This window comes from Rhinatrema bivittatum, chromosome 2, assembly GCF_901001135.1.
Source record: "Rhinatrema bivittatum chromosome 2, aRhiBiv1.1, whole genome shotgun sequence".
Taxonomy (NCBI): domain Eukaryota; kingdom Metazoa; phylum Chordata; class Amphibia; order Gymnophiona; family Rhinatrematidae; genus Rhinatrema; species Rhinatrema bivittatum.
In genome coordinates, this window is record NC_042616.1 from 430,014,042 (window position 1) to 430,034,088 (window position 20,047).

At 46.4% G+C, this 20,047-nt stretch overlaps 1 protein-coding gene across 2 annotated transcripts in view; it reads left to right on the forward strand.

The window, feature by feature from the left end:
* LOC115084904 (pyrimidine-specific ribonucleoside hydrolase RihA-like) overlaps positions 1-20,047 on the forward strand; it is a 139,432-nt gene that overhangs the window by 57,977 nt on the left and 61,408 nt on the right. For both annotated transcript variants that reach the window (XM_029590310.1, XM_029590309.1), the window contains exon 3: positions 5,641-5,820. In XM_029590310.1, coding sequence (XP_029446170.1) covers positions 5,641-5,820 — 180 coding nt within the window. The remainder of the gene's footprint in view (positions 1-5,640; positions 5,821-20,047) is intronic.

Sequence of the window (20,047 nt, forward strand, 5' to 3'; positions counted from 1 at the left end):
ACACTCTGGTAGGGCCTCCTGGCCTCGCCCTTAGGAGGTTTCTGTCAGAGGGGATACCTCATCATGCACTCCCAGCCAGAGGGTCCTTCTTACTTTAAGTTACAGAGAGAGATATTGTTGAGCCTGATACCGTTTAGGGACAAAAGGGCTCTCACCAGGGGACCAAAGACCTGTGAACCTTCTTTACATCCTTGGTAGGCATGCACCAGTGATGGATCCTGCTGTGAGAGGCAGGGAAGGCTAGCGGAGTTCTCTTTTGAAAGGGACCGGGTTTCACTCTGCTTCTTTGGGGAAAGTCATCCTCACTGGCTGTGCTCAAAGGACGGGGACTGAAGACCAGTGAGCCCATTAACAACCTGAATGTGGGAGGCACCTGTGATGGCATGAATTCCAGTTCAGGAAGATGTTATCCAGTTTGAAGTAAGTTTGGATTTGAGTTAGCTGGGGATGTTTTTGGATCCGCCCCCCCTCCCCAATGGGATTGCAGTGCTGGATAAGAAGCCTGGTCCCACTGAAAGACTTAACTGAACTAAATGAAGGAAGTACCCGAGAAGGAGACCCCATCCGTATCTCTTCCGTCTGCAGGACCAGGACAGGCTGGGTGTCCGAGGAAAAGATGACTAAAGGTAGCATTTCTGCAGTATAGCTGAGGACACCTCCACTAGGATTCCCTCACAGCAGCTGGGGAGAGTTATGTGCATTTAAAATCACTATGGGCTCTACTTAGAGGTCTAGATTAAGGACACCTACCTACTCAGAGCTATTCTGTAACACCATTCAGATGTAAACTCATCAATTTGGACACTGGACTTTATTTAACTTTAATAACCAGTCAACTTTATTTTTAACATCCAGACCTGGTCCTGTCTGAGTTATTCCAGCCTCTCACCCCATGGAAAGTACCTAAAGTACAGTACATACACTGGCGACCTTCTTTTATCGGCTGGGCTATAAGCGAGAGCACCCCGCCCCCCCCCCCTAAAAAGAGTCCCTTTCAGGGATTAAGAGTCAATGTGGGATGAATAATGCTCGTCAGAGCAGCCCCAGAAGATATAAATTAGATTGCGTGCCCTAGGGACTTAAAACATCCACAAGGGGTTACATCCAAATTGCTTTCACATTAATATTAACTTCAGCAACTGTATGAAAAGAAACATTGCATTATCACTCCAATTTTCAAAACTGTCCACGGTACATTATTTGCGGAAATGTATGCTAGTATTTACCGTATTTTTCGCTCCATAAGACGCACTTTTTTTCCCCCAAAAGTGGGGGGAAAATGTATGTGCGTCTTATGGAGCGAATATAAAAAAACCCCCCCACAAAAATCTAACAAACCCCCACCCTCCTGACTCCCCCAAGACCTGCCGACTTAATTTACTGCAACCCCCCCCCTCCTGACCCCCCCCCAAGACCTGCCAAACGTCCCTGGTGGTCCAGCGGGGGTCCAGGAGCGGTCCGGGAACGATCTCCTGAGCGTGGGCCGTCGGCTGCCAGTAATCAAAATGGCGCCGACGGCCCTTTGCCCTCACTATGTCACTGGGACCGACCACTGCTATTGGTTGGTCTCAGTGACATAGTGAGGGCAAAGGGCCGTCGGCACCATTTTGATTACTGGCAGCTGACGGCCCACGCTCAGGAGATCGTTCCCGGACCGCTCCTGGACACCCGCTGGACCACCAGGGACGTTTGGCAGGTCTTGGGGGGGTCAGGAGGGTGGGGGGTTGCAGTAAATTAAATTGGCAGGTCTTGGGGGGTTGCAGTAAATTAAGTCGGCAGGTCTTGGGGGGGTCAGGAGGGTGGGGATGGGGTTTTTTTGGGGAGGGAGGGGTTCCCAGAGAAAGAAAAGTTTTCTGATCTGGGGAGTGGACCGAAATGGCCCTCCCCAGACCCGAAAACAAAATGGGGAGAAAAAAAAAAATCTATGCACTCCCCTAATTTGCTCCATAAGACGCCCAGACCAGAGCCGGTTTAGCACAAATTTTTTTTTTTTTTTTAATTTTCCCCCTCTGAATCCTAGGTGCGTCTTATGGTCAGGTGCGTCTTATGGAGCGAAAAATATGGTATATACTGTGGGGTGAAAGTACTATATGTACAAAGGAGGTAATTTTCAAAGGAATTACGTATGTAAATGCAAGATACCATTATAGCAATTTTCAAAAGTCCATTTACCCACATTAAGTGCACTTAACAAGCATAAAAACTATTGATAAGTCAATAGCTTATATTTGTTACGCCTGTCGGTCACAGACAGCTGCGACCTCTCATGCTCACCTCTTTTTTCCCTGCACTATTAAGACTGGGAAGAATGGCTATCTCTGCGAACCCCCGCCAACCCCTTCAGCATTCCCGGAACAGCGTGGGCACTGCCAACTGCCATCTTGGATCCGGAATCACCTAGGTGCATGCGCACACACAAGGGCCTCCTTTTGAATACGTCATGGCGGGAACCTCAGGGGCATCCCCTCCCGATGAGTCAATCCGCTAGCATACTTAACCTGACCCGCCCTTGCCTTCCTTGAGTTAGCAAGGAGTTCCGTCTTGCTGAATCCACCTCATTCAAGGACTTCCTGTTCCTGACTAGTCTTGGCAACTAACGCTCTGAGTACCCGCTCCTTGGAGGGCCTACCTGCCTGACTGCTACCAGACCTGCTCCCCAGGTCTCTCTCTCTCTGTCTCCAGGAACCATCTCTTGTGAAGTACTTCTACTGACTTCTTTTATTTGGAACTACAGTGAAGAATACCTGCGGTGTACCCTGAGCCTCAGGCCACTACCGTTCTCCTACAGTAGAGTATATTCAGCCTTCCTGTGCTTCAGAGCATTGTCATCTACTTTGGGAGCCACTTCCGGGTTCCGGCATCTCTACCAGCTCTCCAACATCTATGGTGCAGTAAACCTCGGCATACCCCGCTCCGCGGGTCACTACTGGATCTTCTCACCTGTGGCTTCATCCTGGGTAATTCCCAGTGCTCTGGACTATATTGCTACAACTATAATTCTGTGGATAATACTTTTCCTTCTTTTTAAATAAAGTCTCAACTTCTAGCTGTGTCCCACGCCACCGAGACTACGCTTGCTGATGGTGAGGCTCACAGGGCTCCTCCCTGAGGGTGGAGACATCTCTCATCTCAGCCCAGGGTTCACATTTCTACCAAAACCATAACAATTTTGTAGCAATTTTCAAAAGCCCTCTTGCATGGGTAAAGTGCATTTACATTGGTAAAACCCAGTTTTAAGCATGTAAATCCTTTTGAAAATTACTCCCAAATGTTTCAGTATGCATGTATATTTGTAGTGCAAAGACATACTTTCTACCCATTAAAAAAAAAATGTGTGTAATAATTTGAACACTTTGAGCGCAATAACCCACTACTCTGAAAATACATATTTGGACAAATACTTGGACTCACTAGTTTGTCGATGCCTCCACCAGTTCACCCATACCCTCCAGCACGTCACTGTATACCTCCACCAGTTTACCCAGCCCTCTCATCCAAAAACCGTAGACAAAAGACAATTAGCAGGTATAAAAATGCCCAGACAAGTTTGATAATGTAATCATTTCTACATCTTACAAAATAGCCACTTGTGTGCTTACTTCAGAATCCCGTCAGAACGCCCCGAGACTTTTCCTTTTTCTCCCAGGCAAAATCTACATTTAATACTGCAAATATACATATTCTCTCAAGTTTTATAAAATAGCATACATGTGTGTACATGCTACTTACATGCTTATTTATTGCTCTTGCGAGCACACTCCTAATGTAACTATTTGAAAATTCATCGCTTAGAACTTAAGGCTCATTTAGCAAGAGTGTAGGAGTCATGGAACCCACCCAAGGGCACAAATATGGATAATTTTTGTTTTATTATGTAATTTTATATAATTGCATTTTTTAAGTTTATTATACAACACTTTGATTGGTTTTCCAACCAGAAGGCGGTATATTTAAATTAATAAATGAATAGAAGACATTAGCAGAATTTTCACAATCCAAATTGGAGACTTCCTTCATTCCTGCTCGAGACTATGGCTGTTTGAATGAGTTGTTTATTATTCAGAAAAGTTGCTTAGGTTGGTTCCTTGCAGTGCAATTTGCCTCGGTTCCATCCTTTGTTTATCTTGGTCACCGTAGTCCTCAAAATAAGATCTCAAGTATTTTGTTTGTCAACCCATCCTATTATCATTCAAAAAATAAATTGTTGTGTCAAAGGTCTGTAATCTCAGTACTATGGGAAAAGGGAAAGACAGAACAATTTCAGGTCCCCAGAAAGGGTTTCACAACCTGCAAAGAATTCAGGACTAATACAATTATCACTTAATGATGAAAGAGCTTTACCTAAGCTAGGGGTGTCGAATGAATTACCGTATTTTTCGCTCCATAAGATGCACTTTTTTTCCCCCAAAAGTGGGGGGAAAATGTATGTGCGTCTTATGGAGCGAATATAAAAAAAAACAAACCACAAAAATCTAACAAACCCCCACCCTCCTGACTCCCCCAAGACCTGCCGACTTAATTTACTGCAACCCCCCCCTCCTGACCCCCCCCCAAGACCTGCCAAACGTCCCTTGTGGTCCAGCGGGGGTCCAGGAGCGGTCCGGGAACGATCTCCTGAGCGTGGGCCGTCGGCTGCCAGTAATCAAAATGGCGCCGACGGCCCTTTGCCCTCACTATGTCACTGGGGTTGGTCTCAGTGACATAGTGAGGGCAAAGGGCCGTCGGCGCCATTTTGATTACTGGCAGCCGACGGCCCACGCTCAGGAGATCGTTCCCGGACCGCTCCTGGACACCCGCTGGACCACCAGGGACGTTTGGCAGGTCTTGGGGGGGGGGGGGGGGGTCAGGAGGGTGGAGGGTTGCAGTAAATTAAATCGGCAGGTCTTGGGGGGTTGCAGTAAATTAAGTCGGCAGGTCTTGGGGGGGTCAGGAGGGTGGGGATGGGGTTTTTTTGGGGAGGGAGGGGTTCCCAGAGAAAGAAAAGTTTTCTGATCTGGGGAGTGGACCGAAATGGCCCTCCCCAGACCCGAAAACAAAATGGGGAGAAAAAAAAAAATCTATGCACTCCCCTAATTTGCTCCATAAGACGCCCAGACCAGAGCCGGTTTAGCACAAATTTTTTTTTTTTTTTAAATTTTCCCCCTCTGAATCCTAGGTGCGTCTTATGGTCAGGTGCTTCTTATGGAGCGAAAAATACGGTAATTGAAAAAGATGTGGAGCATAATGAAAAATAGTGATTAACTATTTATAGTGACATTTTAGTGTTACAAAACAAGTTATTTCACCAAATTAAATATTCTTAAGCTACCTCTTGAGATAGTCTCTCTCCCTTGAATTTCTTTGTGATATGGTAGAGTGAAGCTTCACCCTTGACTTTGCAGGTCTGTTTTCTCATTAGAAACAGGGGTAGGCTATAAGCTTTAGCAATTTTCCTGTAATAATGATATTGGGAGAGGCGGGTTGGACTCGATAATGTCCCCTTTAATAAATAAATAAACAAACAAACAAATAAATAAATAAAACTACAGGACCATTAGTAGACTGTATAAAAGAGTTGGGAGCATGACAATTGTAGGCTGCTTTCTTGTTTTCATAAAACATGTAAAATGATACAAACATTTTTCATACTACATTCTTTAGGTTCCTGTATACCGAGGGGTTAGTACTTCAATTCTTGGAGATCGCTTACATGCATCCGACTTCCATGGGGAAGATGGTCTGGGCGATGTTCCTGATCCAAATGCTCCTGGACTGGAATATATGCAGCAAGGACATGCAGTGGACATCATGATAAAGTTAGTCACGGAGTATGAAGGTCAGGTGAGACACTAAAAAAAATCAAAAGTAGTTAAATCTCTTCCTGAACAAAATTTCTTTGCTTTTATATTTTTTGGAAAATATGCTTACCACTGTACATCTCGTTCTTGGTACTTTCTAAGGGTTCCAAAGACAAAGGTGTGAATGCTTAAAACAAACTTGATATTTTCTTTTCTACTTTGAAATGGGTCACAGCACATGTGTGATGTTTATGCATGTGGCAAACTTTGGCACCGTAGTTGCTGGCCCTTTACGTATTTCCCCCACTGCTGCTGTGGTACCTCCATACCCTTCACTGCCTCTGCTCCTGCATACTCACCTAGCACCTCTATAACCATACTTTCACACCACACCCACCATCCTCCACACCCCCCATCACAGTTCTTCCATATTGTCTACAACTACAGCACATCCCCATCCCATCCATTGCTGCTGTCTCCCTTTCTTAATTTATTTATTTATTTATTTATTTATTTTTAACCTCATATAATACTTTTGGATACCAGACCAGTCCGGTGCGGTTTACACTATAAAATACACAAACAATAATGCAAAGTACAAAAAATATAAAATTACATGAAAATGAATCAACATAATCAATTTCTTTAAAATAAATGATCTCCCCACTTATAAAACTAACATATTCCACTATAACTGACATCCAGCTCCTTCTGTCTAGTGTTTTTGCTCTCTCTCCACCCAGCCATTCAGTGCAGCCACTCTGTTCTATCCCCACCCAGTGCCATTTCTTTATCTCTTTCCTTCTTCCTTCCCCATCCCACCTTGTGTGCTCTCCTTCTTATTTCTGGTTCCAATACTCTCTCCCCTTTTTCCTTCATCTTACCCCTAACCTGGTGCCACTACTCTTTCTCTCCTTCTTTCTTCATCTTGCCCTAACCTGGTGCTATCACTCTTTCTTCCTCCTCACATCTGTTGTGACCAGTTACTATTTCTCCACGCCAACTGGTATCCATCACACTTTATTCTTCCCTCATCTGTAGGTCCTCTCTGCAGATGTAGCTGAGTAAGTTTGACACATGCAGCACTGACAGTTTTGTTCCAGTTTCATAATGATGAGGAAGTTAGCCAGTGCTGCTCCATGCAATACTGTAGGCTGTCAGGATCACATGACTTTGAATTACTTAGTGAAGCATGCATGCCAGGAACTGCAGGAGGCAACTAAGTGTTGAGAGGTAGGTGGGAGAAGCAAGGAAGCAGGATAGACAGAGCAGAAGCAATCAAAGAAAGGTGGAGGTGGAGAAATTGAGCGAGGAACCAAGAAGCCATGTACCTGATCTATAAGCATTACTACAATTTCTGCATTCATATTTGCTGTGGATGTGGTGGTGAGGTTGATCAGTCATTGTGGCAGTGCGCAAAGGGGAGTATTTAGCATTTCTGGACCTGACAGAGGCTTATTTCCACATAGATATCCGGCAAGAGCACCAGAGCTTCATCGTTCTCAGGGAACATTTGCAGTTTCAAGCCCTTCCCTTTGGTTTGCTGCTGGTGCCACATACATTCACCAAGGTGATGATGGTTGTGGTGGTGGCTTTAAGAAGAGAAGAGATGTTGGGGGATCCATACCTGATCCACTGGCTCATATGGGCAAAATCAGAAGTTCTTTGTCAACAGTCAGTGCAGAAGATGCTGCAGCATTTGCAGTCATTAGGCTGGGTGATGAATGTCATGAAAAATCATCTCGTTCCCTCTCAGTCTCTGGAGTATCTGGGGGTGTGGTTCGACCCCAGAGAGGGGAGGGTGATCCTCGTGGAGGAGAGGATTGTGAAGTTACAGGGTCAGGTTTGTTACCTGTTAGAGCTCCCAGTGCCCAGGGTGTGGGATTATTTGCAAGTCCTAGGTTCCATGGAGTCAACTCTGGAGATAGTTCCTTGGGCATTCGTGCATATGCGATCTCTTCAAAGGGCTCTCCTATCCCACTGGAATCCATTGTTGGTGGAATTTCATCTCTTTTTGCTGCTCATGGGGGAAAGTGTTGCGTCCGTTCTTCGACAGCTTCGCCCCGCCTACCTCACTCTATTTGTGGCTCCTCTCGCTCACCTTGGACTGATGGCTGCCGCGGTGCCTGCTTGCCGACCTCTCCGGTGTCCCCGGACCGGCTATGGTGCTGCCTCCCGCCATTCTCCTTCAAGGTACCTCTAGGGTGTGCGTGCGCATGCCGCCTTCATCTTTATTTCCATGTTGGCGCGTACCTCAGGGGTGTCCCCCTGTTCTGATGTCACGACTCCAGGGTATATCTGCCTACTACATTCACTAGCTCGTTGAGTTAGCAACAGGTATTCATATGGATGGGATTCACTCTCCATTCCTAAGGTACTCTGCCACTCCAGCTCTACTGGAACTCTTACTACCTTTTGGGGTCACTAAAGTGGTACCCGCTCCTCGGGAGCCTCTCTGCTTCTTTTCAGGTGCTATCAGGAAACTGGTACTTGCTCCTCGAGGGCCCATGTTTCCTGAGTCGCTGCCTGCACCACCTACCTTCTACTTGGAAGAACTAACTACAGTCACCATCTGTGAGTACAAGAAACATCTCTCTCTACAGTACTGCTTCGCCGGAATCAGGTACTCGTTCCTCGAGGGCCTGCCCTCTGCTCCGGGGCCAGACCTCTCGTCTAGTGGAATCTCTGCTACTGCTAGTGAGTACAGCGCTACTGAATATCTCTGCTCGAAGGGATCAGGTATTCGCTCCTCGAGGGCCTGCTCTCCCTGCCTCGGAGCTCTCCTATTCTACTTGGGACTCTGAATGTTAATTCTACTGTGTGCTCATAACTCTCAGTCTCTCTTCCACTACAGCACTGCCTACAGAGGATCCGCTGTTCCAGCGTCCTGTGAGAGATTCAATCTGTGTTTGTCTGTCCGGAGTTTAGCCTGACACTGTGGTCCCTCATGGGACTGCCCCCCCCCCCCCCCCCGCGTGGGCGTGGTCAGCTGCCACAGTGTCCTAGGATCCACCCAAACACCAATAACCTTAAAAGAAGGCAAGGACAGTCTTTCCTGATAGCTGCTTTGGGCCAATCTAGAGAGTGGTGTAAGTTTGGAAATTCCAGCTTGGGTGGTGGTCACTACCGATGGCAGTCTGTCAGACTGGGGAGCAGTGTGTCAGAATCAGGTGGCGCAGGGCCAATGGTCGAGGAAAGAAGCTTCCTGGTCTATTAATCAGTTAAAGATGAGAGCGGTGCAGTTTTTGTTACTTGCCTTTCTGCCTCAGTTACGCGTTTGTCCAGTGAGAATTCTGTTGGACAACGCAACCACAGTAGCTTATATCAACTGCCAGAGGGGGAACAAGCTCAGCCGTCATAGTTGGTGATTCGATTATTAGGAATGTAGACAGCTGGGTGGCTGTTGGGCTTGAGGATCACCTGGTAACATGCCTACCTGGTGCGAAGGTGGCGGACCTCACGCATCATCTAGATAGGATTTTAGACAGTGCTGGGGAGGAGCCGGCTGTCGTGGTATATGTGGGCACCAACGACATAGTAAAATGTGGGAGGGAGGTTCTGGAAGCCAAATTTAGGATCTTATGTAGAAAGCTTAAATCCAGAACCTGCAGGGTAGCATTCTCTGAAATGCTCCCTGTTACACGCGCAGGTCACCAGAGGCAGGCAGAGCTCCAGAGTCTCAATGCGTGGATGAGACGATGGTGCAAGGAAGAGGGATTCAGTTTTGTTAGGAACTGGGGAACCTTTTGGGAAAGGGGGAGTCTCTTCCGAAGGGATAGGCTCCACCTTAACCAGGGTGGAAACAGACTGCTGGCGCTAACTTTTAAAAAGGCGATAGAGCAGCTTTTAAACTAGAACAAAGGGGAAAGCCGACAGTCGCTCAGCAGCGCATAGCTCGGAGAGAGGTATCTTCAAAGGATACTAATGATGCATTAGAATTAGGGCATCTCGACAGTGAGGTTCCAATTATAAGAAAAGTAACCCAAGTGCCTGTAACTAAAAACTCAGCTGAGCTAAAAAATTCTAACATCCCTATCAATTAAAAAGCAGAATGAAAATACAAACAAAAAACAAACTTTGAAATGTTTATATGCTAATGCCAGAAGTCTAAGAAGTAAGATGGCAGAATTAGAATGTATAGCAGTGAATGATGACATAGACTTAATTGGCATCTCAGAGACATGGTGGAAGGAGGACAACCAATGGGACAGTGCTATACCGGGGTACAAATTATATCGCAATGACAGAAAGGAGCACCCGGGAGGCGGTGTGGCGCTTTATGTCTGGGATGGCATAGAGTCCAACAGGATAAACATCCTGCATGAGACTAAATGCACAATTGAATCTTTATGGGTAGAAATCCCTTGTGTGTCAGGGAAGACTATAGTGATAGGAGTTACTACTGTCCACCTGGTCAAGATGGTGAGACTGATAGTGAAATGCTAAGAGAAATTAGGGATGCTAGCCAAATTGGTAGACTTAATGGGAGACTTCAATTACCTCAATATTGACTGGGTAAATGTATCATCGGTACATGCTAGAGATATAAAGTTCCTGGATGGAATAAATGACATTTTTATGGAGCAATTGGTTCAGGAACCGACAAGAGAGGGAGCAATTTTAGATCTAATTCTCATTGGAGCACAGGATTTGGTGAGAGAAGTAATGGTGGTGGGACCGCTTGGCAATAGTGATCATAATATGTTCAAATTTGAATTAATGACTGGAAGGGGGAAAGTAAGCAAATCCACGGCTCTCATGCTAAACTTTCAAAAGGAAAACTTTGAGAAAATGAGAAAAATTGTAAGAAAAAACTGAAAGGAGCAGCTACAAAGGTAAAAGTGTGCAAGAGGCGTGGTCATTGTTAAAAAATACCATCCTAGAAGCACAGTCCAGATGTATTCACACATTAAAAAAGACGAAAAGAAGGCAAAACGATTACCGGCATGGTTAAAAGAGGAGGTGAAAGAAGCTATTTTAGCCAAAAAATCTTTATTCAAAAATTGGAAGAAGGATCCAACAGAAGAAAATAGGATAATGCATAAGCGTTGGCAAGTTAAATGTAAGACATTGATAAGACAGGCTAAGAGAAAATTTGAAAAGAAGTTGGCCGTAGAGGCAAAAACTCACAGTAAAAACGTTTTCAAATATATCTGAAGCAGAAAGCCTGTGAGGGAGTCAGTTGGACCGTTAGATGATTGAGGGGTTAAAGGGGCACTTAGAGAAGATAAGGCCATTGCGGAAAGATTAAATTATTTCTTTGCGTCGGTGTTTACTAAAGAGTATGTTGGGGAGATACCCATTCAGGAGAAGGTTTTCATGGGTAATGATTCAGATGGACTGAACCAAATCACGGTGAACCTAGAAGATGTGGTAGGCCTGATTGATAAACTGAAGAGTAGTAAATCACCTGGACCGGATGGTATATACCCCAGGGTTCTGAAGGAACTAAAAAATGAAATTTTAGACCTATTAGTAAAAATGTGTAACCTATCATTAAAATCATCATTTGTAACTGAAGACTGGAGGATAGCTTATGTAACCCCAATATTTAAAAAGGGCTCTAGGGGCGATCTGGGAAATTACAGACCAGTTAGCCTGACTTCAGTGCCAGGAAAAATAGTGGAAAGTGTTCTAAGCATAAAAATCACAGAACATATAGAAAGGCATGGTTTAATGGAACAAAGTCAGCATGGCTTTACCCAAGGCAAATCTTGCCTCACAAATCTGTTTCACTTTTTTGAAGGAGATAATAAACATGTGGATAAAGGTGAACCAATAGATGTAGTGTACTTGGATTTTCAGAAGACGTTTGATAAAGTTCCTCATGAGAGGCTTCTAGGAAAAGTAAAAAGTCATGGTATAGGTGGCGATGTCCTTTCGTGGATTACAAACTGGCTAAAAGACAGGAAACAGAGAGTAGGATTAAATGGACAATTTTCTCAGTGGAAGGGAGTGGGCAGTGGAGTGCCTCAGGGATCTGTATTGGGACCCTTACTTTTCAATATATTTATAAATGATCTGGAAAGAAATACGACGTGTGAGGTAATCAAATTTGCAGATGATACAAAATTGTTCAGAGTAGTTAAATCACAAGCAGATTGTGATAAATTGCAGGAAGACCTTGTGAGACTGGAAAATTGGGCATCAAAATGGCAGATGAAATTTAATGTGAATAAGTGCAAGGTGATGCATATAGGGAAAAATAACCCATGCTATAGTTACACAATGTTAGGTTCCATATTAGGTGCTACCACCCAAGAAAAAGATCTAGGCGTCATAGTGAATAACACATTGAAATTGTCAGTTCAGAGTGCTGCGGCAGTCAAAAAAGGAAACAGAATGTTGGGAATTATTAGGAAGGGAATGGTGAATAAAACAGAAAATGTCATAATGCTTCTATATCGCTCCATTGTAAGACCCCACCTTGAATACTGTGTACAATTCTGGTCGCCGCATCTCAAAAAAGATATAATTGAGATGGAGAAGGTACAGAGAAGGGCTACCAAAATGATAAGGGGAATGGAACAGCTCCCCTATGAGGAAAGACTAAAGAGGTATGGACTTTTCAGCTTGGAGAAGAGACGGCTGAGGGGGGATATGATAGAGGTGTTTAAAATCATGAGAGGTCTAGAACGGGTAGATGTGAATCGCTTTTTTACTCTTTCAGATAATAGAAAGAATAGGGGGCACTCCATGAAGTTAGCTTGTGGCACATTTAAAACAAATCGGAGAATGTTCTTCTTCACTCAACGCACAATTAAACTCTGGAATTTGTTGCCAGAGGATGTGGTTAGTGCAGTTAGTATAGCTGTGTTTAAAAAAGGATTGGATAAGTTCTTGGAGGAGAAGACCATTACCTGCTATTAAGTTGACTTAGAAAATAGCCACTGCTATTACTAGCAACGGTAACATGAAATATACTTAATTTTTGGGTACTTGCCAGGTTCTTATGGCCTGGATTGGCCACTGTTGGAAACAGGATGCTGGGCTTGATGGACCCTTGGTCTGACCCAGTATGGCATGTTCTTATGTTAAGGAGTCAAGCACTGGCCCTGGAGGTACAGGAGTTGATCCTTTGAGCGGAGCAGCACTTGGAGCAGATAGCAGCATTGCACATTGCTTCAGTGGGCAACATGCAGGTGGACTTCCTGAGTCAGAAGGCATTGGATCCCGGAGAGTGGGAGCTGTTGGAGGTGACCATGCATCTCATTTGGAGGAGATGTGGGTCGACTTCTATGGACTTGATGGCGACCAGGGAGAATGCAAAGGCTCCATGATTCTTCAGTCACAGATGTCAGCATGGGGCAGAAGGCATCGATGCTCTAATGCTTCTGTGGCCTCGCGATGATCTGCTGTATGTCTATCCCCTATGGCTTCTGATAGGCAAGGTGATACGGAGGATAGACATCTGGGAGCATCCAGGTGGCTCCATAGTGGCCTCACTGCCCTTGGTTCGCGGATCTTGTCAAGTTGGCCATAGAAAGGCCCCAGAGGATCATCCATCTGGAGAATCTTCTCCACCAGGGCCCCATATTTTCAGATCAGGTGGCTCATTTTTGTCTTGCAGCCTGGCTTTTGAGAGAAGAAGATTGAGGTGCAGAGGTTATCTGGAAGCGGTTATCTCCATCTTGCTGCAGGCCAGGCAGACTTCCATGTCTTTGTCTTATGTGCGTATTTGGAAGGTTTTTGAGTCTTGGTGTGTGGCTAGAGGGTTGCAGGCACTACAAGCTGCATTGTCGCATATTTTAACTTTTCTTCAGGAAGGACTGGTCAAGGCTCTAGCCTACAACTCTCTGAGGGTCCAAGTAGCAGCTCTGGGCTGTCTCCACGGTAAGGTTCAGGGGTATGCCCTATCTGCTCACCCAGATGTCGTGGATTTTCTTTGGGGAGCGAAGAATTTGTGTCCTCCTGTGAGGAAGGCTAGCCCATCTTGGAGTCTTAATTTGGTGCTTACAGCTTTATGTGCAGCTCCAGTTGAACCCCTGAGGAGAGATGCTCTTTCTGATAGCTATTGGTTCGGCATAACAGATTTCGGAGTTTCAGGGATCCATTTCTGCAGATTTCTGAGAGGGGGGGGGGGTGGGTGTCTTTGCGTAGGGTACCTTCTTTTCTCTCGAAGGTAGTATTGGGGTTTCATGTTAATCAATCTGTGAAACTTCTGGCTTTTCCAGACTTGGATTCCTGTACTCCACATGCAAGGGAGCTGACGCTTTTGGATGTTCAGCATGCTTTGTTAAGGTACCTGAAAGTCACTAATGAATTTCGTTTGTGAAATCATCTTTTTGTCCTCTGGAATGGCCCAAGGAAGGGGCGCCAGACTTCTAAAGCTACTAATGCACGCTGGCCAGAACAGGCTATTGATTTGGCTTATATTTCCAAGAGTTGGTTGGTGCTGGACAGTTTGAGGGCTCACTCGACACGCTCACAGGCAGCCGCTTGGGCAGAGGCTCAGCAGGTGTCACTACAGGAGATTTGCAGGGCAGCGACTTGAAAGTGGCTGCACACTTTCGCTAGACACTATTGCTTGGACATCACGGCTCCGTCTATAGTGTGTTTTGGTGAGAATTTGCTGCAAGCGGGACTCTCCATGTCTCACCCAGTTTAGTGGGCTTAGGTACATCCCATGAGTCTGGACTGATCTGGGTACGTACAGGGAAAGGAAAATTGGTTCTTACCTGCTAATTTTCATTCCTGTAGTACCACAGATCAAACCAGACTCCTGGGTTTCGTACCCCTTCCAGCAGATGGAGACAGATAAAGTTTTATTGAAACCAGTATATAACTAAGGATGACACCTGCAGTCCCTCAGTATTGACCTGTATCCAAGCCAAGATGCAATTTGACAACCCATCCCCTCCCCGCCGAACAAATTTATTTATTTATTTATTTAAGAGCTTTTATATACCGATGTTCATGTACTGGTACATATCACGTCGGTTTACATAGAACCAAAGTTGGAAATTACATCGAACATTCTGTCAAAACAAGAGGGTACAAATAACATGTCAACATCATGAGAACTTATTGATAATGCTGAGAACTTATAGATAGAGCTGAGGACAACTTAGAAATTAAATTTAAAATTATAAAATTATGACATTATTACAAATAACAAATTATAAAATTATTACAAGAAGCAAATAAATAAATAACAATCAACTAAGTCGGAATTAAAACAGACTTAATAAGCATGGGTGCGGATTGAAGTAAAGTAGAGCTAAACAACAGAAAAGTAGAGCTAAACAGGAGAATTAAGGGCTATGGCGACAGGCTTCTAACGTGAATGGGGTATGAAGAATGAGTGAATGAGACCTTTAAGTGAAGGCTTTTGTAAAAAGCCAAGTTTTTAGCTTCTTTCTGAACGTTCAACTACAGGTTTCTAGCCGAAGGTCCGTGGGGTGGGTATTCCAGAGAGCAGGGCTGGCAGTCGAGAACGCTCGTTTCTTAAGTAGTGACTTGGCTGGAGGTGCATATAGAGTGCCTAAGTAGCTGGTTCTGATAGGTCTTAGTAATGCGTGGGGACGAAGTGGGACACTTAGATCTAGCGAAGTTTGGGAATTAATGGTCTTGTGGGTTATGGTAAGTACTTTGAAAATGATTCTATGTTTAATAGGGAGCCAGTGAAGGTTTTTTAGAATCGGTGTGATATGTTCTCCTCTCCTAGAGTTAGTTAGAATCCTGGCAGCCGAGTTCTGCAACATTTGTAATGGTTTGGTTGTGATAGCTGGTAGAGAGTAGAGAGTTACAATAATCAATTTTTGAGAATAGAATTGTTTGGAGGACTGTTCTAAAGTCCTGAAAATGGAGGAGAGGTTTCAGCTTTTTCAATATGTGTAGTTTGTGAAAGCATTCTTTCGTTGTGTTTTTGACAAATTGTTTGAGATTCAGCTTATTGTTGATGGTGACGCCCAGGTCTCTGACTTGTGTGGGTGGGATCCAACTTGGTGTGATTAGATTGTTGGCGGCCTGAAAGTTGTCATCGAAATTGATCAGCATAAGTTCCATTTTTGAAGCATTGAGAACTAAGTTGAGGCTAGTGAGGAGGGAGTTTATGGACTGTAGACACTTGTTCCAGAAGTTGATGGTGTTGGATAAAGATTCAGTGATTGGCAGCAGAATCTGGACGTCATCAGCATATATAAAGTGAGTGATCTTTAGGCTTGAGAGCAGATGACACAGGGGTAGAAGGTAGATGTTAAACAGGGTTGGGGAGAGGGAGGATCCTTGAGGGACTCCGAGAGTGGACTTGACCGGGTGAGAATCCTTGTTGCTTATTCTAACCTTGTATGTTCTATTGGTAAGGAATGATCTAAACTGTTACGATCCCGGTCACTAGCCTAGTGACCGGGCTCTTACCTTCCTCCGTGGCGCCGCGAACCGCCGGGTTTCTGGCCTCCAGGGCCGCATGGCAGCGGCGTCTCCTCGTGGAGATGTCGTCAGAAACTCCTCCCCCCAGCCCTGGTACGCGCGCGCGCGAAGAGCCGTGTTTTAAGGCGTCTGCACCCGGATGTGCAGACACGCCTCTTTTGACGTCAGCTGATTGAGCAGGGGATTTAAGCCGGGACTTTTGAAGTTGCAATTCGCCTTGCAACGAGGTTTCTCTTCGGAGTGCTAGTTGCCATCGTTTATCTGCCTGCCTGGTTCCTGACTTCAGCCTGCCTGACTCTGGTATCGTTTATCTGCCTGCCTGGTTCCTGACTTCTGCCTGCCTGACTCTGGTATCGTTTATCTGCCTGCCTGGTTCCTGACTTCTGCCTGCCTGACTCCGCTCTCTGCCTGCTTGTACCCCGGTTCGTATCGCTTCCTTGGATTCTTCTGTTATCACCTAAGACCCAGCAGTCCGGGTCCCTACAGGCTCCTCCTGGGGGGATCTCGGGCTTCCAGGGCGAAGACTCCTAAGCCCTAGTGACCCGGGCCTCCACAGCTCCTCTGGAGGGGTCACGGGTTCCCAGGTGAAGATTCATCGTTTCATCTAGTCTGCCTCCCGTCCGTCTCCCTCCGGCGGTCGGCCCAAGGATCCACTTCCGGATTGGTCAATCACAACAGTTTGCAAGGCCATGGATCCGGCAGATCTCGCTGGGCTTCAGGCCATTCCTGGGTTGGCACAACGCCTGGTGCAGCAGCAACAGGTGTTGGATTCGTTAGTAGCCACGGTTGAGCGTATGGCTACTCGAATGGACAATGAACCTCCTGGACAGGCTCCGCCTCCGGTTCCGGCTCCAGTAGTCACATTCCAGACTCAGACCCAGCTGCCTGCTCCTTCTCGTTATGCTGGGGATGCCAAAGCTTGTCGTGGTTTTCTCAATCAGTGCTATGTGCGGTTCGCTCTACTTCCCAATCAGTTTCCTACTGATGCAGTCAAGGTGGCGTACATTTTCTCCCTGCTGGATGACAAGGCGCTGAATTGGGCATCTCCTATGTGGGAGAAGAATGATGCCGCTCTCTCGAGTCTGGACCTCTTTGTGGCTGAGTTCAGAGCCGCGTTCGATGAGCCTGCTCGCCAAACTTCAGCGACTTCGGAGCTCTTGCAAATTCGCCAAGGACCACGTACACTGGCAGAGTACGCTCTGGAGTTCCGCACTCTGGCGCTTGAGGTGGGGTGGCGAGATGATGCCCTTCGGGGGATTTTTCTTGAAGGTCTAGCAGGCCGGATTAAAGACATTCTTGCTGCCAGAGAGCTCCCTGAAGATCTCAATGCTCTCATAGAGCTTGCTGGACGCATTGATCAGCGGTTGCAACAGCGGGCTAGAGAGCTACGCCCACTACGGCGCATGTCGCCACTAGCGCCGGTCTTGTCTAGACCTCTTGCCTCTGTTCCCCGGTCTACGGGGGCTACCGCAACACCATCTTCTGATGAGCCAATGCAGCTGGGAAGAACTACCCTGACTGAGGAGGAGAAGCGCCGCCGCAGGACACAAGGTCTGTGTTTGTATTGCGGCGGGAAAGGACATTTCCTGTCTAATTGCAAGGAACGGCCGGGAAACGCCCACGCCTAGGAGTAAGGGAGGAGTGTCCCCTGGGCTGTTTGAACGCTGCTCCTCAATGTACGGTACCGGTAACTTTAAAATTTCCCGAGGAGTCTTTTGAAACTCGGGCTCTGATCGACTCAGGGGCTGGAGGGAACTTCATTGCTCAGTCTCTGGTTGAGCGCCTGCAAATAACTACTCAACCTCGGGAGCCCTCCTTGCGAGTCACCTCCATTCAAGGGACTCCATTGGCCGGGAGTATCTCCTTGGTTACAGCTCCGATTTCTCTCCAGACCGGCCTATTCCACAGCGAGGTGATCTCTTTCCTGGTCTTGGAAAAGTCGGTACATCCTATAGTTCTTGGCCTACCGTGGTTACAGCAACACTCTCCCATAATTCACTGGGACAATTTACAGATTGCTCAATGGAGTCCACAGTGCTTCCAGTCCTGCATTACTACTACTGGGAGTTCTCCCATCACTCTGGCACATGCGGGGCCAATTCTTCCGGCGGTGTACAGTGAGTTCTCCGATGTATTTTCTAAGGAAAAGGCGGAGTTGCTGCCACAACACCGTCCCTTCGACTGTGCCATCGAGCTTCTTCCCGGTACTACACCACCCCGGGGTAGGGTGTATCCGTTATCCCAACCAGAGACTAAAGCCATGTCCGATTATATTAAGGAGAACCTCGCTAAGGGGTTTATACGTCAGTCTACGTCTTCTGCAGGGGCAGGATTCTTTTTTGTAGCCAAAAAGGACGGATCTTTACGTCCTTGCATCGACTACCGTGGTTTAAATAGGATTACTAAAAAGAACCGCTACCCGTTACCCTTGATCCCAGAACTTTTGGACAGACTCCAGGGGGCTCGAGTTTTTACCAAACTGGACCTAAGAGGAGCCTACAATCTTGTGCGCATCCGTCCCGGGGATGAGTGGAAGACTGCTTTCAACACCCGGGACGGGCACTACGAATATCTGGTTATGCCATTCGGCTTGTGCAATGCTCCTGCCGTATTCCAGCATCTCATGAATGAGATTCTTAGGGAACTGCTGAACACTTGTGTCATTGTCTACCTGGATGATGTTCTCATATTTTCGCAAGATTTGGATTCTCATCGCCGACAGGTCCGGCAAGTTCTTCAAATTCTCCGAGACCAGCACCTTTACGCCAAACTGGAAAAATGTCTCTTTGAGCAGGACTCTTTGCCTTTTTTAGGGTATATCGTGTCTGCCACAGGATTTCGCATGGACCCAGAGAAGGTGTCGGCCATCAAGAAGTGGCCTCAGCCTACAGGATTAAAGGCGTTGCAACGCTTTCTGGGCTTCGCCAACTTTTACAGACACTTTATTCCAGGATACTCCCGGCTGGTGGCACCTTTGACAGCCTTAACAAGGAAAGGAGCGGATGTTCGCCACTGGTCGGCAGAGGCTTGTAAAGCGTTTCAAGATTTAAAGGACGCGTTTCTGTTGGATACTTGCCTACGACACCCTGATCCGTCACGTCCCTTCATAGTGGAGGTAGATGCGTCCAGTGTGGCGGTAGGTGCAGTACTTTCTCAGCACTCTAGTGCAGGAACTTTACTCCCATGCTCGTATTTCTCGAAGAGATTCACTCCTGCCGAAAACAATTACGGTATCGGCGATAAAGAACTTCTCGCCATCAAGTTGGCGTTTGAGGCATGGAGGCAGTGGCTAGAAGGAGCTCAGCACCAAATCACGGTGTACACTGACCATAAGAACCTGGAGTTTCTTTCCCTAGCCCAACGCCTCAATCCCAGGCAGGCGAGATGGTCATTGTTCTTTAGTCGGTTCGATTTTATCCTCAAGTACCGACCCGCCGCTAAGAACATCCGAGCCGATGCTCTGTCCCGTAACACCATCCTTGAGGAAAGGAGTGACTCTCCACAGTATATCATTGACCCAGCCAGGATTTCTCTTGACTGCACTAGTGTATCTCAGCAAGGACGAGTAGTAGTACCTCGACGAGACCGAAGGAAGGTTCTGGAGTGGGCTCACGACTCCCTTACAGGAGGTCATGCCGGCCGAGTAAGAACTCTCACTCTCTTGAATCGATTCTACTGGTGGCCTCGGGTACGTCAGGACGTTCAGGAATACGTGGCATCTTGCCCAGTATGTGCCAGGCAAAAGCCACTTTCGGGTCGACCTTGGGGTCTGCTACAACCGTTACCCATTGCCACAGAACCATGGACACATATTGCCACAGACTTTGTGGTAGATCTCCCTCCTTCAGAGGGTAAGACTGTAATTTGGGTTATTGTGGACCGTTTTTCTAAAATGGTAC